The sequence below is a fragment of the Girardinichthys multiradiatus genome, chromosome 2 (genome assembly GCF_021462225.1).
Source record: "Girardinichthys multiradiatus isolate DD_20200921_A chromosome 2, DD_fGirMul_XY1, whole genome shotgun sequence".
Taxonomy (NCBI): domain Eukaryota; kingdom Metazoa; phylum Chordata; class Actinopteri; order Cyprinodontiformes; family Goodeidae; genus Girardinichthys; species Girardinichthys multiradiatus.
In genome coordinates this window covers 5164906-5191268 of record NC_061795.1, presented here as the reverse complement: position 1 = coordinate 5191268, position 26363 = coordinate 5164906, and the positions used below count along the sequence as shown (strand labels likewise).

At 42.2% G+C, this 26363-nt stretch overlaps 1 protein-coding gene across 3 annotated transcripts in view; it reads right to left on the bottom strand.

Annotated features, from left to right (window-relative positions):
• Positions 1–13498: 13498 nt before the first annotated feature.
• Positions 13499–26363, bottom strand: part of met (MET proto-oncogene, receptor tyrosine kinase) — a 99288-nt gene continuing 86423 nt past the window's right edge. For all 3 annotated transcript variants that reach the window (XM_047350054.1, XM_047350074.1, XM_047350064.1), the window contains 5 exons: positions 24074–24255; positions 23865–23974; positions 23315–23480; positions 21310–21446; positions 13499–16186 (listed from right to left, as the gene is read on the bottom strand). In XM_047350054.1, coding sequence (XP_047206010.1) covers positions 15907–16186; positions 21310–21446; positions 23315–23480; positions 23865–23974; positions 24074–24255 — 875 coding nt within the window. In that variant the 3' untranslated portion in view covers positions 13499–15906. The remainder of the gene's footprint in view (positions 16187–21309; positions 21447–23314; positions 23481–23864; positions 23975–24073; positions 24256–26363) is intronic.

Sequence of the window (26363 nt, the reverse complement as noted above, 5' to 3'; positions counted from 1 at the left end):
TGTTGTTGATTCTTCACAAAAAATTTGAATTTTATATCTTTATGTTTGAAACCTGAAATGTGGCAAGAGGTTGAAAAGTTCAAGGGGGCCAAATACTTTCGCAAGGCACTGTATGTAGGAAAAAAGACACATTTTGGCTCCATTTCACATTCATACTAGTTTGTTTTGGATTGTCACATAAAATCCCAATAACATGTATAGAGTTTGTGGTTGAAATGCGACATGTGAAAATGTTCAAGGTGTATGGACACTTTTGCAGTGAACTTTAAGTAAACTACTTTCCCTGATAAAAATAGCCCTTTTATGGAGGGCAGTGTTCAAGAATGTTTAGAAGAACAGAACTTTCAAGAAATCTTGTTTAAATATATCAACTTTAGGAAAGATTGGAGAAAAACATCCCATAATTTGAGACTCCGCATTGATACACACAGACCTTAAATAATTTTCAAGTAATAAGCCAAACAAAATGATAAACCCTCAGGGCTTTGGTAAACCCTGAACCTCATCAATATATATTTTGTTCTATAAACAGATATTCTTGTGCAAATCCTGGCAAAATTCAGCAACAAAATCGTTTTGAGTTTATGGTTATCTTTGTGTCACAGTTCTTTTTGCAACTTTGCATATTATCACCGGTTTGTTTTATCAACTCAGATATTTAAAATAGTTTCTAGGCTATAAGCAAGTTGATCGCTGATCCATGACCTTATGGTGCAGCTGGACTTCTGACAAATCCTTTTCTCTAGTGATGAAAGGTCCCTGATAAATGCTGCAGTGCCCAGAGGGGGCGCTAACGGCTCAAAAACAACTTTAGGTTTCTACACAGACACAAAAGTCTTATCTGAGATTATTCCTTAACGGAAGAGGTCAGCAGTTGTGTGTGTGTGTGTGTGTATGGTAGGTATGCACCACCATCTAGTGCCGTTTTCTTCCCTTAATTCTCTGAAGCCAGAACTCATTAACAGTTTAATGACGGTGAACTGACTCAGTAGGTCAGAGAGGCACTGACTATGTGTGTTACACTGATACTCATCCAATAATCCAAAGCCTTTTAATGTATCCAAGAAACACCTTCTCTGGGCTCATGAGGAAGTGTTCAGGTTTACATTCCACCACGGGAGAGAACAGTGGCCTAAAGTCGCGCCACATCCAACAGATTCTGATAAAGTCCGTGTATGTGTGCATACATATGGGCAGAGTCCTGCAGAAGAGTATATGTTTTACACAAACGCATACAGATACTGCTGACTCACCTGATGACTCCTGGAAAAAAAGGCACTTCCAGTTTTACTGTTTTCCTCTCAAGGGTTGCATCTGTCACTTCTTTTAACATGTAATTCCGGTGTGCATCACTTACAGCGGGAGACAGGCACAGAAACATAAATCCCAAAACACACAGACAAGTAAAAGCAGCCGGAGGGAGGCAGAATTAAAGCTTCCACTTGTTGACTTTAGGGGGGGATTAGGGTGAGGGAGTGTAGAGGCTGACTTGCAGGTATGGGTTAAATTGTTGGTGCTGCTTTCTGTTAATACATAGATTACAAAAACTTTAGACAAGATTGTTTGCCATAGAGATTGTTAGAAAACACTCCATCTTTATCAGCTGGGCTACATTCTTAACATGGGCTTCGACTGCTGACATCCTCTGATCCAGCTCACATTGTGTCCGAGTTAAAGCTCGATTATGGCAGACTGGCAGCATTAAAGGGGGCAGAGTGAAAGATTGAAAGAGTGGAGGGATGAAAGACAAAACAAGCCTGGTGAAGCTGCAAGGAGCTGAATGGTTCGGTTGAAAAGCAAAGTCAGACATGACCCCTGGTTTTTGCAAAGACTTAAAGAATAAAGATTAATCCTTGGGACAAAGATAATGCATGGTATTGAATATCTCCATGATCTTCCTGTGTGCTTGAAAATTCCTTTCTTCTAATCTTTTCTCAATAGATATTTGTATTTTTTTATGTTTTAGTTTTATAAATAGATTATATGACTAAAATTTGTATATATTTATATATATTCATATATATAAATATACACATATATATATATATATATATATATATATATATATATATATATATATATATACACACACATATATATATATATATATAATTCTCAGTGCCTTCATTTCTGATAAAAGATGCCAAGACCTAAGAATCATCTTAGTTTTGCAATTTATGTAACCGTTATTTTACGATGGTTTGAATCACTGTCACGGTGGCACCTGGAGGTTATTATACATAAACCAATGATTATATACACAGGAAATGGGGTAGGGGTTGGTACATCACCAATGAGCTTCCCGTTTTGAACATGTAAGGCATTTCTATTTGCTCCTCTACAGATTTCCTCCAGTTTTGATTCTTAGTCACAGTTAAATGTTTTAGATAATCAAATACATTTTAATCTTTAAATGATGACTTTTTTGGGAAGAGAAAAAATATCCCAAAACAACCTGGCTCTATGTGAAACATTGTTGAATTACGACAGAAACTGTGATTATTCAGATTGTTTTCACAACCTGAGATAAATTTTACAGCATGCCACCTGTTCAAAGGCTAATGAACTATTGGACCATTCATTTGATTCAGGTGTTTCAAATGAGGGCAACATCTAAAACATGGAGGACACTTCACCTTGAGGACTGACTTTGGACACACTGCAGTAGAAAGAAGAAATCACTTCAATAGAACGTTTTGACAACATAATGTAAACTGTAAGATCTCAAAAAGCAACACTTAATCCTTTGATCTAAAGAAATTTAAGAACAGAGGAGAAACAAATTTACTGGCATCTATCTGTCTGGATATGGTTAGGAAGCCATTTTTCAGGCTTTGAGACCAGCAAACCACAGTCAGCAAACGACAGTCAGAACCATTACTCACAAGTGGAGCAAACAGTGGTGAACCCCTCCTAGGAGATTCCAGCTTACCAACATTAGCTCAAACGTGCATCAACAACTATTTCTGGTGGTCATAAAAGAATCGAGGCACTTGTGCCATTTAAAGCCTGTGTTCATGATTCTTCAATAAGAAAGAGGACAAAATATGTACACCCTCAGCAGGGTCCTGGAGAGTGCATGGGAGTTCGCCCAAGCAGTCTACATGTGCTTTGTGGACTTGGAGAAGGCGTTCGACCGTGTCCCTCAGGGAATCCTGTGGGGGGTACTCTGGGAGTATGGGGTACCAGGCCCTTTGATACAGGCTGTTAGGTCCCTGTAGGACCGGTGTCAGAGCTTGGTTCACACTCCTGGCAGTAAGTCGGGCTCTTTTCCGGTGAGGGTTGGACTCCGCCAAGGTCGCCCTCTGTCACTGATTCTGTTCATAACATTTATGGATAGAATTTCTAGGTGCAGCCAAGGTGTTGAGGAGATCCGTTTTGGTGGCCGTAGGATTGTGTCTCTGCTTTTTGCAGATGATGTGGTCCTATTGTCTTCATCAGTTCATGATCTACAGCTCTCACTGGAGCAGTTTGCAGCCGAGTGTGAAGAGAGGTGAGGTCCTCCCTCAAGTGGAGGAGTTCAAGTATCTTGGAGTCTTGTTCACGAATGAGGCAAAAGTGGAGCGGGAGATCGATAGAGGGATTGGTGCTGCGTCAGCAATGATGCGGGCGCTGTACCAGTCTGTCGTGGTGAAGAGAGAGCTGAGTCAAAATGCGAAACTCTCGATTTACCAGTCGATCTATGTTTCTACCCTCATCTATGGTCATGAGCTTTGGGTCATGACCAATAGAAAGAGATGACGTATACAAGCAACCAAAATGAATTTCTTCTGCAGGGTGTCTGGGCTCTCCCTCAGAGATAGGGTGTGAAACTTGGTCATCCGGGAGGGACTCAAGAGTAGAGCCATTGCTTCTCCACGTCGAGTGGAGCCAGTTGACGTGGCTCAGGCATCTGGTTAGGATGCCTCCTGGATGCCTCCCTAGTGAGGTGTTCCGGGCATGTCCCAGCGGGAGGAGACCCAGAGGAAGACCCAGGACACGCTGGAGGGACTATGTTTCTCAGCTGGTCTGGAAACACCTTGGGATTCCTCCGGACAAGCTGGGCCAAGTGGCTGGAGAGAGGGAAGTCTGTGTCTCTCTGCTTAGGCAGCTGACCCGCGATCCGACCCTGGATAAGCGGAAGACAGTGGATGGATGGATGGATGGATGGATGGATGGATGGATGGAGTTCCAAAACCACTACTGACCAAAAAGAACACACATGCCCATCTCACTTTCACCAAAAATATCTTAATAATCCCCACAAGTATTGGAAAAATATTGTGTGGACAGACAAAACAAAAAGGGTGCTTTTTAGAAGATGTGCATTTTGTAACAACAGGCACTTCTGAAAGGAAACTGTCATACTGCTAGTCAACCTCACATCTTGCTCCAGTTGATGGTGTTTAATGCTGACCAGTTTGCAGCTAGGCTAACACCAGAGTGTTTACTTAAATGCAGTTCCAGGTAATAACGTGTGGACAAAACTCAAGTTCTTCTCTATTTTCAAAAATAGACATTCTTTGAATGTCGTAATTTTTAATGACTGATGTTTCAATCCATGTCACTGTGTGAAGGTTTGAACATCTGCGAAAATCCTTATTTATTAGGTCGGATTTTTAAAATCTGTTTATGCAACAAATGGTTGCACAACTCACTGGCTAGCACTGCGCTTGATTGACACAAGACACCGGCAACTGGTAGAGGGAGTTTAGTCAGGGACTACAACACCAGTCATTTAAAAATGCCTTGATAGAGACCCTAATCCGAAGTATCGGACATCTCTTGTTCACATAGTCAGAAATTATGTATGTTGCTGTACCAATGATCGGTTTGTCGATCATCAGTTTTGTAGACAGGATATCATTTAATTTCCCTTTGGGATTAATAAAGTATTTTTGAATTGAATTGAATTTAATTGAATCACCTTGCTGACAGACCTCAGATTCTAAGGGCAACTAATGGCTCACTCAACCCATTTTTGCAATTTTACCACCTGTAGTTTGTCTTAACAAGATGGTCGTCCAGCCCCTGAAAGACCAACCACACCCAGCACAAAATTTTACTACTACTGATCATGACAACAAAGCACTGGCTCCAAAGGTGACACAATAACAAATCAAAGAAAAAATATTCAATACAAACATAAGAAGAAGGAGAACATGAACACTTAAAGTAGTCCTATGCCAGTAGATTTGCTGTTGTCCAAATTTGTACATTTCATCTGTCAAGAACAACTACCTCAAAAACTTTAAAGAAGAAACATTTTACATGCAAAGTATAATTAGTTTTTCAGGACTTTATATTGTGGTATTAACCTCCTGCTGTCCATCATCTAGAACAGGGGTTCCCAAACCTTTAAAGGTGTGACCCCCAAAATAACACACTGCCAGAGACTGGCGACCCGCTAAAAATACATATATAATTTTTACACTCTATAATTATTTTTAATATATTATTCTTTCTTTCTTTCTTTCTTTCTTTCTTTCTTTCTTTCTTTCTTTCTTTCTTTATTCCATTGCGTCTTTGCGTGGCAATTTGGGGACTTTGCCAAGCCCCAAAATGCACACGATTTTACCCAAAATTGTCCCCCGCGTGAAGTTTTTGTTCTTTAATGTCGTCAGTGGACATGGCCAAACCTCATAGCCACGCCCCCAAACGTGAGACAGGCCAAACCATAAGTTGTAGAGATCGGAAATTTGGCACACTGGTAGAGCTCCTCAAACCAAGAAAAAAAGTCTCTTGGAGGTATGCGCTAAAATGCACTGGAAGTCGGCTGTTTTGGATTAAAGGCGAATTTTTGGCCGTTTTCCACTTTTACTCACCTCGCACTTTAACAAACTCCTCATAGGGATTTGGAGCTATTGGCTTCATATTTGGTCAATATGCAGTTAAGGCATAGGGGATAAAAGTTATCAAAATCGTGAGTTTTCTGCCATGTTTAGGGGGCGTGGCCGGGGGACGAACTTGGCGTTCGAGCTGAAAGTGAAAAAAATGCAAGAACTTTCCCAAAGAAATGGCAAATCACACCAAAGTTGGCATGAAGGAGGACATTCGGGTTACTGACGATCCTCTGGGTTCATATGCTGACATCATCCAAGCCACGCCCCCTGAGAACAGCAATTCACTTTTTTTACCAGGAAAGGTCGCTATCTGGCTGTCTACACTCAATCCGCTTCAAACTGTGTCAGGTGACTGATAACTAGTGGGTCTAACTTTATGTGAAGCACTGTGACTTTTCATAAAAGGGCGTGGCCGTGGTGGCGCGGCAAAGTTTGAAGTCACGCCATGGCCATACGTTTGGCTCTAATTTCCACATAGATCACCTGATCTGCACCAAATTCAATATGATTGATGCTGGTCCAGTCCCCAAAAGAGATCTGATGACATAAAAATCAGCCTCGGCTTTGACCGAGGATTATGACATTCGGTACACATAAGTAACTTCTCAGGGCCTACAAAAAAGTCTCTTGGAGCATTGGTCCAAACCCCACAGGAAGTCAGACATTTGGGATTGAATTTGCCCTTTTGACCCCGGTTTTGCTGTTTCTAGCCCGCATATTTGAGCGAACTTCTCCTACAGCTTTTGACTTAGAGACTTGAACATCACTCGGTATACTCTTAAGGCACTGGGGATCAAAAGTTATCAAAAGCTTTTTGATACGTGAAAGTGTGTGGGCATAGCCAAGCCTCAAACTATGACTTCTCGCCATGAAAGACAAAATTGATATAGATCCTACAAGGAAAGTCACAAGGACCTGAAACCTTCTGAGATTGATCTGCCTCTGGGCCTGAACAATATTCACTGATCAGATACTGACATCATCAATGCCCCACCCCCCGAGAACAGGAAGTGTCATGTTTTCCTTTTGATGGTCCATATTTGGTGTCCTTCACCTAATCAATGTGAAACTGTCCCAAGTGACAGATAACATGATTGCCTAAGACTGTCTCCAGTAGTGACTGGTATGGCTGGAGAGTGTGGCGTATTCTGATGTCACGTCATGGCCATACGTTTGCATCTATATTATACATGCATGGTCCAATTCACTCCAAAACAAATATGATTGATCTTTGTCAGCCTCCAAACAGCTCTATTGGGTTACTTTGGAATTTTGATCAACAGCGCCCACTATGACACTGCATCCTACTGGCAATGTGTGGAATCAAAAAGTGGGCTAGTCGGTGTCCTCATCGGTGGCGTTGCCAGTATCCCGCAGTGGCTGCACAGGCCGAGTTGCGCTGAGCTGCGAGGGCCTTCAATGCGGCTTGCAGCTTTAAGTATATATATTTTTAAATTTTAAAAATGACATTTGATTTAATTATTTATTGGGCCATTTCATGATACATTTCTTTATTTCATGATAAATACATTTTTTTTATTTGTCCGACCCCCCATGGGAATCATTGTGATGTGACCACTGAGGTGTATCTAGGGTCAAAAGGGACAAAATTAAATAAATAAATATATCATGAAATGAATAAATGTACAATGAAAAAAATATGTTGTCTCCTGCTGCACCTCTTCTCGGGTGTAGCTCATTATGGGCTAGGCAGAGCGTATTAACCAGGAGATAGAAGCCACCCTCCGCTGCCTTATCTCCTCCAACCCGTCCGACTGGAACCAGTATCTCCCCTGGGTCGAATATGCCCACAACTTTCAGGTATCTGCAGCTACTGGTTTCTCACTCTTCAAAGTCTCCCTAGGTTACCAGCCGCCTCTCTTCCCATCCGATGAGAAAGAAATCTCAGTCACGTCAGTCAACCATCACAACCGCCGCTGCTGAAACATCTGAAATAACACAATCACTGTCCTCAATCACACCGCCGCTCAGAACAAGAGAATCGCCGATCGCAGATCTACACCAGCACCCGAATATCAACCCGGACAACAGTTTTGGCTCTCATCCTGTGACATAAACATGAAAACTATGACAAAAAAACTTTCTCCTAGATACATTGGTCCCTTTAAGATGCAGTCCATCATCAGTCCCACTAACGTGCGCCTTCACCTGCCTCCTAGTTACAAGATTAATCCCACGTTTCATGTTTCTCAGCTCAAAACTGGTCCATTCCAGCACCTTGTGCCCTCCTTCCGATGTCAGAGAATGGGGTTGTTGTCCTGTTGCTGTTTCCTGTTTGTCTCCAGTCCCGCCATCTTCCACCAGAGGGCTCCCTGTAGCAGGTTGCTGGGCTCCACATGCTGTCTCCTGCTGCACCTCTCCACAGGTGCATCTCATTATGGACAATCAGCTTCTCACTTCAGGCAGCATAAAAGAGCTGGAAGCCAGTCACTCGGTGCCTGAGTGTTAACTGTCACCAGTAACTAAACGTTATCCTGCACCTTGTCTTTTTGACTTTTTGCAAACCTTTGAACCAACCCGAGCTTACCTGAGCATTTTTGATCTCTGTTTCCAATGGTAATCCCTGTGTAACTGTTCCTGTTTAAAGCTGCCAGTTCCAGTGCTCATTCATTTCCTTCTTTGTTGAGGATCTCTGTGAAAAAACCAAGACATCTCTGGATCACTTCCCCACGAGTGGCTCCCACTCTGCTGTAAGGCTGGCTCATTCCTGGCTCAGAGATCTGTACAACCTGTTCGTCCAGCACCAGTATTGCTCTCAACGCTCTGGATTTAAAAAGTGTGAGTCGAACCACACATTAACTGGAAACCACTGTTGGCAACCCCATCGATGACTCACCTTTCCCCCTTGTGGACAACACCAACCCCTTCCGTAAGCTCTGAGAGGGAGGGGGTTGCCAACCCTACATTGACTACCGTGGATTAAACCAAATAACCATCAAGAACAGATACCCATCACCCTTGATCTCCCTACACAAAGCCCGTATATTCTCTAAGTTAGACTTCCGCAACACCTACCACCTTGTCCGCATCCACCAGGGGGATGAATGGAAGGCCGCTTTCAAGACTCCCTTGGGACACTTCAAATACTTGGTCATGCCTTTTGGTCTCTGTAATGCTCCATCTGTGCTGTCAAGCACTCCGAGATTTTTGGAATATTTTCGTCTTTGTTTATCTGGATGACATCTTAATCTTTTCCAGTAACCTGTCTGAACACAAACATCATGTCTGTCTCGTTCTCCAACGTCTTCTACAGAATCAGCTATACATCAAGGCAAAGAAATGCGAATTTCACCAGCCATCAGTCACCTTCCTGGGGTACATCTTCGAGGGGGGACAGGTACGTGCAGATCCTACCAAGATTCAAGCAATCACTGAATGGTGTTCCCCTGAGACCAGAAAACAATTACAGCACTTCCTGGGTTTTGCAAACTTTTACAGAAGTTTTATCTGTTAATATAGCCAAATCGTAGCACCTCTTACATCACTCACCTCCAGCAAAAAAACCTTTGCCTGGACTCCTGAGGCCGAGTCAGCCTTTCAGAAACTAAAGAGGATGCACCCATTCTGGTACAACCTGACCCCCAGAAGCAATTCGCTCTGGAAGTTGAAGCCTCAGACACGGGCGTCGGGGCTGTGCTATCTCAGAGGTCAGAGAATGAGAAGCTCCACCCATGTGCCTGCTTCTCCTGTCCCCTCTCTCCTCCCGAGCGAAATTATGACGTGGGGGACCGGGAACTTCTTGCTATTTGATTAGCGTTAGAAGAATGGTGACACTGGTTGGAGGGTGCAGAACATCTGGTGCTGGTTTGGACCGACCACAAGAACTTGTCCTACCTGCAAACAGCTAAACACCTCAACCCCAGACAGTCATATTGGTCTCTCTTCTTCTCCTGCTTCAGCCTGTCCATCTCCTACTGTCCAGGTTCCAAGAATATCAAATCAGATGCCCTCTCAAGACAGTTTTCCCCAGATGACGAACCTTCAGAACCTTCCACCATTTTACCCCCCAGTTGCATCATCGGCTCTGTAACCTGGGAGATTGAAAACATTGTCACTTGTGCTTTCCAAGACAAACCCGACCCAAGACCTACCCCACAGAAAACTTTTTTCGTTCCATCTTCTGTTCGATCTAAGGTCATTCACTGGTTTCACACCTCCAGATTCTCCTGCCATCCTGGTTCCAGTCGGACCATCGCTCCTGCAATTTCTGGTGGCCCTCCGTCCACAAGGACGTCTGAGAATACATTACTGTGCACACAATAAAATCAACAATCAACGTCCCATTAAATAATTTAATTATAAAATGTGTTTAATACATCGAATAATGACATATGGTATTAAATTATTTCACACCATTTAATAAATAAATAAAGTTGAAATAATTAAATGTATTTTTAAGGGGTCTGGTACTGTTGTTCTGGAGGTCATGGGCTGAAAAGTTTGGGAACGCCTGATCTAGAATCCAGGTTAAAACTACTTTAAGATGGGCGCAGCACTGATGGTGTAGGGGTTAAAGCACGTGACCATATACAGAGGCTACAGTCCTCAAAGTGGCTGTCCAGGGTTCAAGTCCTGGACCCGGCAACATTTGCCAAATGTCTCCCCCTCTCTCTACCCCTCTTTCCTGTCTGCCTACTGTCAAAAAATAAAGGTCACTAGTGCTGAAAAAATATCTTTAAAAAAAACAAACTACTTCAAGACATTGTTACTTTTTTGTGCCTTGGCTCCACGACCTTCAAGACAGGTGTTTGTTTTTGTGTGCACCTGTTTGCAGCTCAACTTTGGTTTTGCATATTTGGTGTTGTCCGGTTATATGACCTAAAACATCTGAAATAACAAAATCTACCAACTAAATATGCCAAGCAAAATGTGAGCAACACTCCTCAGAAGATATGATTGTCAGCACAATGGGATAAAAAAAAAAAACCCATCAATATTCTGCTTCATCATTATGGGTTCGTTATTAAAGATCAAGTAGGTAATGGCTCTTTGGCATCACTGGAAAGAAAAATATATAAATCATAATACCCTTTCAACACAATGTAATTTAAAGGATCTAAGATGAAACCAGATCTCTGGACTTCCTCTTGGCCAGTCAACTTCATTAACATCGGTCAGACAGAGAGATCAGGGAAGTCTTTATTTTCACAAAAAAGAAAATTACCATCAAAACACATTTTATATTTGTAATGTGTTGAAGCAATCCGCTTTTCACAATAGTTTAGAAGTTTTGTCGTGATAGAACTAGTGAAACTGAGACAGGTAGGCAGCCTTACTAGCACACACCTTTTCAGCTCTGTCCACATATTTACTATAAGTGTTGGCAACTCCAAAACATTGACTTTGTTGTCCTTAAGCCACTTCGTAACTAATTTGATGGGGTGATTAGGGTAATTGTCCACTGGAAGACCCATCTGTGCACAAGCTGAAATTCCCTGGTTTATGTCTTGAGATGTTGCTTTAATATTTCCTCATTATATTCTTTTCTCATGATGCAATTTATTATTTGAAGTGCATCCTTCCCTCCTTCAGCAAAACCCCTTCAAAACAATGGACAATGGACTCAATTTTAGTTCCTTGATCCTTGAACATTCTTGATTGCTTAAAAAAATAAATATTTTTCTACAAGTGCATTTGCGAACTGCAATATGGTGTTTTATGTTTTTTTTGGAGTAATGCTGTTTTCTTCACCTAGTGGTCCTTCAGCCCATGTTGGTACAGCAGTGGTCCCCAACCCTGGTCTTCAGGGCTCTTTATTTTGCATGATTTGGGTGTGTGCTGGCTCCTGTACACATGATTCAAGTGATTGTGTTACCTCCTCTGCATGCCATCAAGTGCTGCAGAAGCTTGTTAATCCCTCGTTCATTTCAGTCAGGTGTGTGGCAGCACGGAAACTTCAAAACATGCAGAACAGTGGGGCCTGAGAGCCAGGACTGGGCTTCACTGTGGTACAAGATTCACTTCATACAGTCAACATTGTCACAAAGTCTTTTGCTTTTTTTCTGGGGCTGATGTACACGTTTCACACCAAAACATGTTAATCAGCAAAAGTAAGCCATGTAAGAGATGGTTGTCATGTTGGTTTTGTTTAAATGAATGGTTCTTCCAGATTCAGAGGAGAGGTCCAGGACAGCACTGAGGACTAAAGGTTAGTTATTTTAAGAAGTTGGATTTGGGTCAGACATGATGGAAATAATGGGTGAGATGATTAGCCCACTGCAGGAGAGATGGTGGAGTTCTAAGACAGGAAGGTGAGTACTCCAACAAAGGCTGAGATCAGCAGGTGGTGGTCAGTGGTGCTTGTTGATAATGATTTCTTATTTTTTCTTTGAGGAGATGTGAAGGGCGGTGGAGCATCACAAGGTGGACAGGTGGGTAAATAAAGGAGAATAGTTGCAGGGCGGTCCTAACAGCATGAACCAAGGAAGCAGCCAGTAAGCTACTTTGGTGTTCAAATGTAGCTGTGTGTCCGCACCTCTTTACTACTCCACATAGCTCAATGAGACATTTTCAAACTTCTTCAAATGCCATGCATTCATATTGCAAGCGAACCGCTCCAGGGTCCAGAATGGGTCCACACTGGCGTGATCCATTCCAAAAACCAGACTGTGGCATGGTAATACTTTTTTTTACCGCATCATACAAGAAACACCTCAGGGATCAAGCTGTCTATTTGTGCCTCTAGCATTAAACACTTGTCTAGTCAGCACTTTATACTGCCTGTAATAATTAACTTCCAGGTGCTCATATCCAGTGACAGATTCCAACAGGTTTTTCTGGCTTGCTAAAAATTTGTTTTGCCTCATAACATGAACTTTTTAAGTTCTTGCATTACTTTAAAAGGATATTGAAATTTAGATGCAACAAATTTCCAAATGACGTGATGAAAATCTTGCAAGAGTGGGCTGTCCAAAAAGAACACTGCATTCAGTTAGCCAAAAACAGTAATGAGGTCAAGAAATTCATTTTCATGGCAGATTACTGCAAGAGTTTAACAGTAGCTCCAGCCCTGGTGAGACTTACATCAGAACAACTTTCCCTGTGGTGTAAAACATGATTCATTAGGAAAAGGTATGATCTGGCATTTATACAGCTTCCCCTAGGCGTACATTGAAATGCCCTTAGCTAAGAAACAACTGAATGCCGCTTTGTTGTGGAGAAGCACTCCCAGTTTCTGACAAGACTAGAGAGAAATAGTGGTATGTTTGAGAGCTGTGTTATTAAAAGTGTCCCATAAAGTCAGTGCATAGATAGGTTAGGTAGATCTTTCTCCTATAGGCTTCTCCTAATGACAAGCTGATACTTCTGACAGTCTCTGTTCCAACTTAGGGGATAACTCTAACATGAAAAGGACCTGACCTTGGGTGATGTAACAGCAGAACATCTTGTGGTTACTGGAATCCATTGAAGGGGAATGTCTAAGTAATTAAAGTCCTTATCAATAGGCCATTATCTACTACACCCCAGAGAGGAGGTAGAGCTCTTCGTCTTTCATTAGCTTGCATTTATTAAATAATCTAACCTCTATACAGGTTAAATTCATGGGTAAATGAGCATCAGCCTCCACTGTAATGCACTGTAAATGTTGCAGATGGATAGATAATGTTTGCCCCATTTGAAAGAAAAAAGTTACATCACAGTCAATGAAAAAGGGCATCATTTGAATCATAGATTTATTACCATTACAAGGTTCATTATACATCATGTAGGAACATGTACCTTCAAGACCATTTATAGACAAAAAACGTATATGCATACATACTGTACAACAATCAGTGTTAAATGTCGACAAAGTGGTGGAGAACATCATCATCACAGAGACAGCTGTCTTTCACTAAGTGAGGTGGGTCCAGTTTTCTTTTTTCTCCAATATTCAGTTATTTTACCATAATCCTGCAAAAATGGCTAGAGGCCAAACGACCATCCACGCAGACCATATTACTCACTTGTCTTTATATACAAAATGGCAGTGATTTACAACGAAAGTAAAAACGTTTGATCAACTGGATTATTATGTGGCACTGGTCTATCCATTGGAACGTGTTTAATAAAGAGCCTCATCAGTGATACAAAAATATAATACAGCTATTTTTTTCTCTTCAGAGCAAACATTCATACCTGTCCATGTGTGAATGGCCTAATACACCGGCAGCCATTCCTCTACTGAAAAGAAACTGCTACATGACGCGATCATAAACATAGCATCGATCATAAAAGTGGTTTACAACCTCATGTCCATTTGTGATCATTTCAATGAAACCCATTTGAATGGTGCTTTGCTAAAGTATTCTGAACCCTTGAACTTTTCTACATGTTTCATAACAATCACAAAGATCAATGTATTTTCTCCGGATTTTTTGTGAAGAGGGTATGGCACAACTGCAAACACAGCAAGATATTCCTGTTCAAATAAACTGACAGGCTTGATGAGATGGGCAATGCTCAGACAAGAGGTCCATGGTGACTCTGGAGGAGCTGCTGAGGTCCACAGCTCAGGTAGAAGAATCTCTCAACAGGACACCAAGGACAACTATTAGCTGTGCACTCCACAAATCTGGTCGTCAGAGTAGCACAAAGAAAAACGTTGTATCCATACAAAGGACATATCAGACATATGGTCAGATGAGATAAACATTTAACTATTTAGCCTACATGCAAAATGTTGTGTGAAGGAAAACCAACACTACACATTACCCTGAATGCAACATCCCTTTAATGAAACGTGGTTATGGCAGTATAAAGCTGTTGGGATGTTTTCTTCAGTAGTGAGAGGGAAGATGGTCATGGATTGATTGTAAGATCGATGAAGCTAATTACTTTTCGATGCTGCAAAAGCCTGGAAGGTGAAGGTCCCCCTTTAAGCAGAACAATAACCCTAAACATACAGCCAGAGCATATTAGAATGGCCCAGTCAAAGGTCAGATCAATATCCATTTAAGAATTTGTGGCAAGACTTGAAACTGGTGTTCACAGATGTTCTACATCTAATCTGACTAAGTTTGAGATAGTTTGTAAAGAAGAATCAGAGCTGGAAAAGTGCATGACACACTTTTTAGTTTTTAGTTACGGTTTCTGTAACAAAATGTGAAATAATTCACTGGGTATGAATACTTTGGCAAGGCACACCTTTTTAGAAATTATATATCCTGAGGACAGTTACTCATTCCTAGAAGAAATCATTCGAGAATGTTTTAAAGAACACAAGTTTAAAGTATCAGCCTGCCTGCAAACTCTCGAGATCTCATTTAAACAAAACACCTAGTGTGGTTTACCTGTGGTTAGTTCTTCAACAAAAAAACTCTAAAACAAACAAAAAACTGTCGACATGGCTCCTTAGGGGGGCATCCAAGCTCTTTCAAGTGTGACAACTGTAGTTTTTTTGGCAGATGATTAACTGAGGGAGCATATGGGTGTTTCACACAGGCAAACCATACTCTAAACCTTTTTTGCCCCCCAAGCATGTGAAAGCTCTTTTACCAAGAGTAAGTATACAAATAAAGCATCCAGTGAAATACACACAGCAGCAGGCGCTTTACACATCCTGCCTTTCCCACTTCCTCCAGCACCAGAGACATCATAATCCATCACAGCAGGCTGCACTGTCTCAAGTTCTGTTCATGGAGGAGAGAGAGGTTTATACAACATGAATACATGGCCATTTCCTATGCATTCATGTTGCAGAGTTCGAAGATGAAGAGAAACATTGTTTTCTTGAAGTGTGTGCCATCACAAGGAGAGAAAACATTTATGCAGTGGTCACTGAGATGTGCTTTTGCCAGGAAGGCTTTGTCTACTGGAAATCTTTTACACATGGTTCCTCTGGCCTGTAAAAGTCTGCAACTGTGCTCCCTGAGGTTTGTGGTGGGAGTCAAGCAGGTCTGCTTTAGGCAGACCACTGTCAGATTGAGATTTCCAAAGGATCACAATCTATGTAAATTGAAGGCTGTGGTGTCTTTAGCACACAGTGTTCAGTGTTTGGCAAGTATAGACAGTAGTAGTTCCTTGCTTTCTCTCTTTCTTAGCCTGTCTTTCAGATGACCATTGCCAACTTCACCTTCCTCTTTCAGGTGCAGTACTCAAGCTCCACTTGAAAAAGGAGTGGGGAGTGGGAGGGTAGGGACGTGGAGGTGGAGGGCTCAGAGGAGGAATCCGAGGAAGATGATGTAGAGGTGAGAAGGGAGGGATAGGGGCTCATCTTCTCAATGTTGACATACGTGGTGTTGAGGAGTACATAGTGCTCGCCGCTGAAGCTGGAGAAGATGGCGGAGATGCGCGACACCAGCTCGGAGAAGGAGGGTCTGCGTTCCGGCTTTGGATGCCAGCACTCGATCATCACCGTATGGCTGAGGGAGAAGAGGAGAGGCATCAGGACCAAGCATACTGCTGTGTTCTACATATTTTAGCTTTAAAATAGGCGTTTGAGCATTCATTCAAACTACTACGTTGTCATACACACACACACACCCACACACACACACACACACACACACACACACACACACACACACACACACACACACAAACAGAGAGAGAGAGAGAGGCTGTTCTTAGTTGTCCAGCCCAGAAAAACAGTTCACAGAGATCGACAGTGCTTCTGCATAGACTTGTTTCATGCAACGCTGCCTTACATAGGCAGCACAGTGTTTCGTTTCTGCCATGCATTTCAGGGGTGCAGGAAAAACAACCCACTAGCATCTTTATACACCTGTCATAAAATGTCACCAAATGAAAGTCACAACTCTGAAACTTCATAGAGTGCTATTCAAATGTCACAGAATTGACCCAATAATATTACTTAATCTCATGCTTCACTATGCAAAACCCCCGAGCTGATGAAGATTGCCTCACGTTGGCATGCCAAATGCCGCCTGACCTACATTCTTGTTAGTCTGGCTATTGATTAATTGACCTCGTGGAGGCACTCAGTCAGTGTGTTGTTCAGCATCAAACTTTCATTTCGTGAGATGTTGTTTTGGACTAATGGATGATTTTCTGGTGGATTCTTGCATAAAATAGGACACTAAAACCTGGTAAAACCTGGTAAATCCTGGTTTAGGCTGACAAAGCCTCTGGTGGATCTCAGAGGCTTTAGGCAATGATGGAACAATTTGTATATTTTATAACTTTTTTCTTTCTAAGCCTTCTCACAAAAGGTAATTATTTTATTATCAGTCTGCCTTCAACTTGTCTGTAATGATAGCTTGCAGGAGTTAAGAGAAACTGCAGTACTCTCTGCTCTCAGCCTTATTTCAAACTGAATGAATTTTGTTTCAGAACAGTAAACAAGATTCCTATTGGAGTACATTACATACATTACATTAACATAAAAGTGAAATGTCCTAATTGTTACTTTTTTTATAGTTACATTTTTTTTCACTCCTCTAAACTTTTTGGATGAATCTTATGTCATTTTTACGGAAGATAACTGTTGTTCTGTATGCCGGTCATGTTCTTTATGTTAATGTGAAGCCCAGAAAGGTGATATATGAAACTTAAAAAGTTTTGATAACATTCATTTGAGAGTGAAGCTCAGAAATGAAAAGCTTTCATGTTTCCCCTTTGATAAACTAGAATACATTGTCACAAAACTGACTAAGACAGTTTCACTAACATATTTGTTTAAATTACATGCTGGTTCCTGCTGCCCCTGTGAGCAATTGGCATGGAGAAACTGAATTGCAGGAATGTTTGCAGAAAAATATCACCTCCTCATGTTAACCTTTCAGCCTCTGCCTCCCTCCCACATGAACACTCCCATCTTTTACCCAGTTTTCACACAAACACTGACAAGGGAGCTCGTAATGTTATCAGCTGTCCGATTATTGCTGCCGTTTGTTTTACAACGCTGGAGTGTAACAGATGCTCTTATTGCCACAAGTTTCCCAGAAATTATATTTTATGTGAAAGTGAAATATGTCTCATGAAGTGCTGTCCTGTGGCTATCAGCATGCGATTTTGTCTGTGTAAGCAGTGTAAGTAAGTGTAAGCTGTTATTATGAGTCCTGGATATGGAGGCGTCTTGTAAACTTGACACCTCTTATCTATGTTTGAGACGCTTATTTTGAAGAAAGAACAGAAGCAGTGCTTGATTCACCCTTTTATGTTTACAAGTAAGGACCTCTAATTGAACAGGATAACAACAATTGGTTGAATAACTGTGAAGGTGCTGGAAAGCATTTCCCTCAGTAAGGAGAAGCACATACTTAGGCCCTGTTCACAAGGGATTTTTTTCCGTTTCTGTTAACAAGTCTGCACAACGTTTTAATTACAATCTCCATGGTGGTGGAATTAAACAATTTTCACATCCACTGTTGTCATGTGAACACAGTAGATGTGAAAATTGTGTAGTTCCACCAACATGCCACTAGTTGGCGGTATGTTCTTCGAAACTCAAAAACAACAACTTCATAACTCAACACCGGGGATGTTTTTTAACCTTTACACTCAGGAACCCTTTCTCAAATTTTCATTTTCCATTTTCAGAGAAAATGGAATTTAAAGTATTTGTGAATGTGTCCGCGTAAGCTGAAACAGCATGAGCTGTTGCCAGCACCTCCAGCAGCCTAACCGATGGGGTGATCAGTGGAAACAAACCCAGAAACAATGACCTATCAAAAACTCAGGACAGAAATGATTTCCATTTAAACATATGGTAAAACATAACTTTTATGGACAGGATTTCTAGACGCAGCCAAGGGCCGGAGGGGGTCGGGTTTGGGGACCAGTGGATTTCGTCTCTTCTTTTTGCAGATGACGTGGTCCTGCTGGCCCCCTCTAGCCAAGACCTACAGCATGCGCTGTGGCGGTTCGCAGCCGAGTGTGAAGCGGCTGGGATGAGGATCAGCTCCTCCAAGTCCGAGGCCATGGTACTCGACCGGAAAAGGGTGGCTTGTCCTCTTCAGGTTGGAGGGGAGTTCCTGCCTCAAGTGGAGGAGTTTAAGTATCTCGGGGTCTTGTTCACGAGTGAGGGAAGAATGGAGCGGGAGATCGACAGCCGGATCGGTGCGGCTGCCACAGTAATGGGGGCGCTGTGCCGGTCCGTTGTGGTGAAGAGAGAGCTGAGCCGAAAAGCAAAGCTCTCAATTTACTGGTCGGTCTACGTTCCTACCCTCACTTATGGCCATGAACTTTGGGTCATGACCGAAAGAACGAGATCCCGGATACAAGCGGCTGAAATGAGCTTCCTACGTAGGGTGGCCGGGCACTCCCTTAGAGATAGGTTGAGGAGCTCGGCCATCCGGGAGGGACTCAGAGTAGAGCCGCTGCTCCTCCACATCGAGAGGAGCCAGTTGAGGTGGCTCGGGCATCTAGACCGGATGCCTCCTGGACGCTTTCCTCGGGAGGTGTTCCAGGCACGTCCCACCGGGAGGAGGCCCAGGGGACGGCCCAGGACACGCTGGAGGGACTATGTCTCTCGGCTGGCCTGGGAACGCCTTGGGCTCCCCCTGGAGGAACTGGAGGAGGTGTCTGGAGAGAGGGACGTCTGGGCGTCTCTGTTGAGTCTGCTGCCCCCGCGACCCGGCCCCGGATAAGCGGAAGACGACGAACGAACGAACATATGGTAAAACAAGAAATTACTTGATCCTAACAATTGATGTGATGTAACCTCCATTTCAGTCTCTAGCTGACCAAGACACATGACAATAATTTTATACAACTCATCCACTGTAACTGATTTCTGTCCTGGCTGCTCTCTTATGATAACATAGAAGGCTTTCATGGTGTACTGAAAGCACAGCTTTACAGTATATTATGGGTACAGCTTTTCATACACACATTCACACACACTGACAGTGGTAAGTTTAAGACTGTCAAAAGAGAGGCTGCCATACAACTGGTGCCACCGAGCCCTCTGACCACCCTCAGCAGGCAAGGGGAGTAAAGTGTCTTGCCCAAGGAAAAAAAGACTGAGATAGACAAAACGGAGGTCCAGTCAGCATGATTGTGTAGCCTACTGACCCAAACTGAGAAACCATTTAGAGGCTCAGGAAACCTTTGCATTTGAGTTAATAAGCTAATCAGAGTGTGACACCTTGCATTTCCAATATTTAACTTTTTCACAATATTCTAATTTTCTAAGACAGAATTTTGGGTTTTTATTATCAAAATGACAAGAAATAAAGGCTCGAAATAATTGCACTCTATGCTTAATTAATCTATATACACTCACCGGCCACTTTTTTAGGTACATCTGTCCAACTGCTCCTTAACGCAAATTTCTAATCAGCCAATCACATGGCAGCAACTCAATGCATTTAGGCATGCAGACTTGGTCAAGACGATCTGCTGCAGTTCAAACTAAGCATCAGAATGGGGAAGAAAGGTGATTTAAGTGACTTTGAACGTGGCATGGTTGTTGGTGCCAGACGGGCTGGTCTGAGTGTTTCAGAAACTGCTGATCTACTGGGATTTTCATGCACTACCATCTCTAGGGTTTACAGAGAATGGTCTGAAAAAGAGAAAATATCCAGTGAGCAGGAATTCTGTGAGTGAAAATGCCTTGTTGATGCAAGAGGTCAGAGGAGAATGGCCAGACTGGTTCGAGCTGATAGAAAGGCAACAGTAACTCAAATAACCACTCGTTACAGCCAAGGCATGCAGAAGAGCATCTCTGAGTGCACAACACTTCGAACCTTGAGGCGGATGGGCTACAGCAGCAGAAGACCACATCGGGTGCCACTCCTGTCAGCTAAGAACAGGAAACTGAGGCTACAATTCGCACAGGGTCACCAAAATTGGACAATAGAAGATTGGAAAAACGTTGCCTGGTCTGATGAGTCTCGATTTCTGCTGCGACATTTGGAGGGTAGGGTCAGAATTTGTCATCAACAACATGAAAGCATGGATCCATCCTGCCTTGTATCAACGGTTCAGGCTGGTGGTGGTGGTGTAATGGTGTGGGGGATATTTTCTTGGCACACTTTGGGCCCCTTAGTACCAATTGAGCATCGTGTCAACCCCACAGCCTACCTGAGTATTGTTGCTGACCATGTCCATGCCTTTATGACCACAGTGTACCCATCTTCTGATGGTTACTACCAGCAGGATAACGCGCCATGTCATAAAACACCAATCATCTCAGACTGGTTTCTTCAACATGACAATGAGTTCACTGGACTCAAATGGTCTCCACAGTCACCAGATCTCAATCCAATAGAGCACCTTTGGGATGTGGTGGAACGGGAGATTCGCATCATGGATGTGCAGCCGACAAATCTGCAGCATCTATGTGATGCTATCATGTCAATATGGACCAAACTCTCTGAGGAATGTTTCCAGTACCTTGTTGAATCTATGCCGCGAAGGATTAAGGCAGTTCTGAAGGCAAAACGGGGTACAACCCGGTACTAGCAAGGTGTACCTAATAAAGTGGTCGGAGAGTGTAAAATATGAGTTTCACTTTCTGATGCTAACTAGACTGGACTGAATAATGATGAACAAAACCTGTAAATTTGTGCACACTCACAGAGCATCAGGGCAGAACTCGGGCTGCAGCAGCCTCCTCCCCTGTAGGAGGAACACGGTGATGTCAAAGGTGTTCACATCAGAGTATGGTGGGGCTCCACGTGTCATTAGTTCCCAGAGCAAAACTCCAAAAGACCACTGTAAGAAAAGTGGTAAGATTAGTTTCCTCCATTAACATATCTTTGTAAAAATCATTATCAAAAGAGAAAGTCTCCTAAGGAGGACTTTTAGTGAGCCTAAGTGGGTCTTCAGCAGAGAGAAAAGAGAGATATTCTCTGTGTAATGAACAACAGTGATTTAATAAAATTAATCTGGGCTTGATTGTGCAGGGATCCACGCCCTAAACAGTAGAGTAAACGAGAACATGAATTTCTAGAATAATCATACAATTATTAATATAGAGGTAAGTTTATTATCCCCCCAGTGCAAAATTAAATAGTTTCAGCAGGAGGACAGATTAATGGTGTAAGGTAATATTAGGAAGGATAAATAAATAATACAAACAATAATAAACAACCATGAATAAAAAGTAAACAAAATTACAAACAATACAATACAGACTATTTAAATATTTACAGACTATAAAATGTTTTCAAAAACAAAATTTGGAAAAAAATGGAAAAACTTGAAAAAATAAGTAGAAATTCTAGACAACAGTACTATAATCTAAGCACTATATACATAGAAGGAAGATGTAAATGAGGTGAATAAGTATTTGCTGTCCTGTACATGACAATGTCAGCAGCCCCAACCTAAATAGTCATCTACTCTACAACGCTCCCCGTCTGTGGAGAAGTTCTCTGGTGTGCTGCTATCTCCTCTCTAGCATCTGAATGCAGCAGAATGCAGAGCTGCTCACATTCCAGGCTGGTGCTGAAAGCAGAGGGAACGACGCATTGATCTGCTGGGAATGCCTGTTTGTTCGCACCGTGATTGCAGGACCAAATCTGCCATTCAACACTCCTCTCTTCTCCTCCACCAGCAGGCTCTGCTACTCTGTTTGTTTTTTGTTTTGGTCATTTTACCAAACTAAACTTCATTATTTAAGAAGGCAATGACAGCAAAATGCTGAGTTTTAATGTTAATATGAAATTAATTAATAGAAAAATAGATGTAGTATGAAAATGATCTGCAGGGTGAGTAAACATAAAAATAAACAAAATAATGACAAGGATGTAAATAAGCTACGTTCAAACATTTTGATGCTGTATTTAATTTTGCTACGTTTTATCATCAGGATTTACGCATTTCTGAATCCAGTCTAAATTCTATCATCAGTTAATTTCTCTCCATTGATTGCTAGGAGCGCATTTGTTTTGTTTTTTTGTTGTCTTTTGCAACAACCAATCACAGCTCTTAGAAGACATCATCACACCTAATGGGGTCAACCACATCTCCTCACTAAGATAGGAATCTCTGTCCTCTTCTCGCTCAGAGTTGTTCTCAGCAGAGAGCTGAATCACTCTGAAGCTACGAGTCCTTGGCAGGAATTTTTAGGCTAAGTTAGGAGCTCTTTGAGAAGACTGGGAATCTTTGTGAATATGGGCCCTAGTCTTTACTTAAATAATGACCTTACTTTGGCCAATATTTATCTTAGAAAAAGTAAGTTAAAAAGTAACCAGGACATAGTTACATCACCTGTCAACCAATCACCTCTGGCATACAGAAGAGCTCATAGTTGACTGCAAGTTGTCCTGGCTCTGATTGCAAGAAGCCCAAATCGTCAACCCTTCCCAACATGCTTGACAACGTCATGTGTCATTCATACTGATATATTTGTTTGGTTAAAAACTGTTACGCAATGCAAATATAGCTAAACATCCCCACTTTAATATGATTTAGCTAAAGAATATTGATCCGCAAGTTTTGCAGATGAAACTTTCCATGCCTTCTCTTATATTATGATAAATAAAACCTCTCAACATAAAGGTCCGATTCTTCTTTTAACCTAAGCAGTGTAACTCCTTTACATTTCAAATAGATTCCAATAATGACGGAGTTCTCACCACGTCTGACTTGGTGGTGAATTTATGTGTTTGGAGACTCTCCAGAGCCATCCATTTGACGGGCAGCTTGACACCGCTCTTGTTGTGAACGCTGTAATATTCTTTGTCATAAACGTCTCTAGCAAGGCCGAAGTCTGCCACCTTTACTGTGTAGCTCTCATCCAACCTGGCAGGGCAAAGAGAAAGTTACTTATTGAGGTATCTTTGCTTTGGTTACCTTGTCTCATTGCTGCTTGTAGTTTCATTTCCTTTTCTTTCACATGTATAACAAGCAACAACGTGGGAACCAACACAGAGCTAAAACTGCTAAAAACCACAAGATTTTAGGTTTCAATGTGTTTCTGTATATTGGACAAAACTGTAATTTTCTAAAATGTCGCATTGTATATGTTTTATGAAAAAAAAAAAGTTCGTTAAACACTAAACTTTGCAAAATTCGAAGATTTGTCTTTTGACAGGGAACTACTTGGACAAAAGACAACCACAGCAGAGTTTGCACATCCTTTTGTGTGGCTAGACTGATAAAATAAAATAATCAAATCAAGCTCACATGCAGTTCCTGGCAGCCAGGTCACGGTGGACAAACTTCTTACTGGCGAGATACTCCATCCCTCTGGCCACCTGCAGCCCAAAGCCCATCAGGTCCTTCACTGTTGGGTTCTGGAAGGACATCACATTTGCCAGTTTATTAACCATCAAACCAATGCAACTTCTCAACAGAAGGCTAGATTTCTTCATTGCAATTGTGGGCCCCCTTACATGTCCTTCATTGCGAATGAAGTTGCGCAGGTCCCCATGCTTCATGTAGGGCAGGACCACCAGCGGTGAACCCTCAGGTGGAAGGCAGATGCCCAGCAGAGAGAGAACATTGGGGTGGCTGAAGTCCTTCATGATGATACCCTCCTTCAGAAACTGGGAAACCTCTTCCAAGTCTGTAATTCCTGTAGAAAAAAATACTCAGCTGAGAAAGTGGTATTTAGGGTAAGATTCCAGTAGACATTCCAGTAAATTTGCCTCAAATGAGACCCTGTAATGCTCAGAGAAATGCAAAGAATTCAAGTGCATCATCTCAAATTTATTCTATTGAAAAGCACTGTGAGAGGATGGTCACAGGAAGCTGAAGAAGCTCTACTGGGTGGCTTTGAGGGTACAGACTGGGACCCACTCTGCCAGTCACATGGAGAGGACATCGACACCATGACTAAGTGTGTGACTCACTACATAAACTTTTGTGTTGACAACACAATCCCCACCAAGACGGTGAGATAACAAATCCTGGATCTCCAGTGACTTGAAGGAACTGCTGAACAAGAAAAGAAGAGGCTTCAGAGAGTGAGCCAGGGAATACTTTAGGAGTATATACAGAAGCAACTTAAAGTCAAGATTAGAGACAGCAAAGATGTGTACAAGAAAAAGCTGAGGAGCAAGCTACAGAACAACATCAGAGATGTGTGGTCAGTGAAGAAGAAGATCACAGGCTCCAAGCAGGAGGATCAGGTTGAAGGAAGTCTGGACAGAGCCAATAAACCGAACACATTTTCAGTAGGTTCAGATGAGGAACAAGCTCAGCATCCTTCTCTACTGCACCTTGCCCAAGGCCTGTGCCGACCAGCAATGTGAGATTCTGGAGCACCTCTTCAACCTTAAGCTGACCAATGAAAGGGTTTCAGTGTTGCGGAAGACATCCTGCCTTCTTCTGGTACCCAAGAAAGCTCATCCATCAGTCCTTAATGACTATAGACCTGTTGCCCTGAGATCCTAAAACATGAAGGTCCTAGAGAGACTCCTGTTGGCCCACCTGAGTAAACAAACTAGCACCATTGAAGCCCCACTGCAGTTTACTTAAAACCATGGAGCTGGAATTAAAGACACCATCATTGCCCTGCTTCAACAAACCCACTGTCATCTGGACAATGCAGGCAGCACTGCGAGAATCATGTTCTTTGATTTCTCCAGTGCATTTAACACATTCAGCATAATTTTCTTTGTCAGAAACTCCAGAAGACTCAGGTGGTGGTCTCAACTATTGCGTGGATCGAAGACTACCTGACAAACAGACCACAGTTTGTGAGACTGAAAGGTCGTGTGTCTAACCAGGTAGTCAACAGCTCAGGAGCACCACAGGGGCCTGTAGTCTCACCATTCCTTTTCACTCATGTTCAAATACAAGATGAAGTCCTGTTCTCAGATGACTCTGCAGTCGTCGGGTACTGCGCACTGTGGATGACTAAATATTTCAGTTTGTTGTATCCCCAGTACCTGGGCACCTAGTTCTACATGTTCTAAGCTAATGAGTAGACTACTGTTTATCTCTTCTACAAGCTAATGAATTATGGGATGTGGTTAGTCTTTCAACCACTGATTTTCTGTAGCATATTTGCTGTGTGTATTCAAGGTTAGATTTGAAAAAATGAAAATCTGGTGCAGACCAGACTTTTTATTATTATTTCCTGATACATTATAGTGCCAAAGGTAGTCTGTGACCTTGAGTGAAATCCCAGGCTTAACCCATAGGGTTTAATATGAGAGGTGGCATCCTATCACTGGACCATCTCGGAATTCAGCTCCTGAGCGTTATAAATTATTTTACAAATGTTTGTAGATGCAGTCTCAATGCCTAGGTGACTGATTTTACACATTTCTGGTCATGGAAGTGATTGGAACACGTGGATTCAATGATTTGGTTAGTTGAGTGAACATTTTGTCAATATGGTGTACATATTACCCTAGAATTGAAATGAAATGTGTAATTTTCTTTTTCTCAGACTGAGGATGAAAATATGAAGTTACTGAAGTTTTAATATCAGTGGGAAGGTTGTTCCTTAAATGCCTTTGAGGAAGAAAGACAAGGGTAGGCACCTAACTAGGGGACATGACCCAGTCAACCATTTGCCAATTCCTATTTGCTGAATGCATCCCTGTTTCTGGCATCTCGCACTTTAACCTCTTGACTCTGCTGTAATCTGGTTAGAAATAGAGGCTTTTAAGGTAGATGATTAGCTTCACTTAAAGGTCAGACCTCAAAGAAAGGAGGTGTAGCATGCATGGG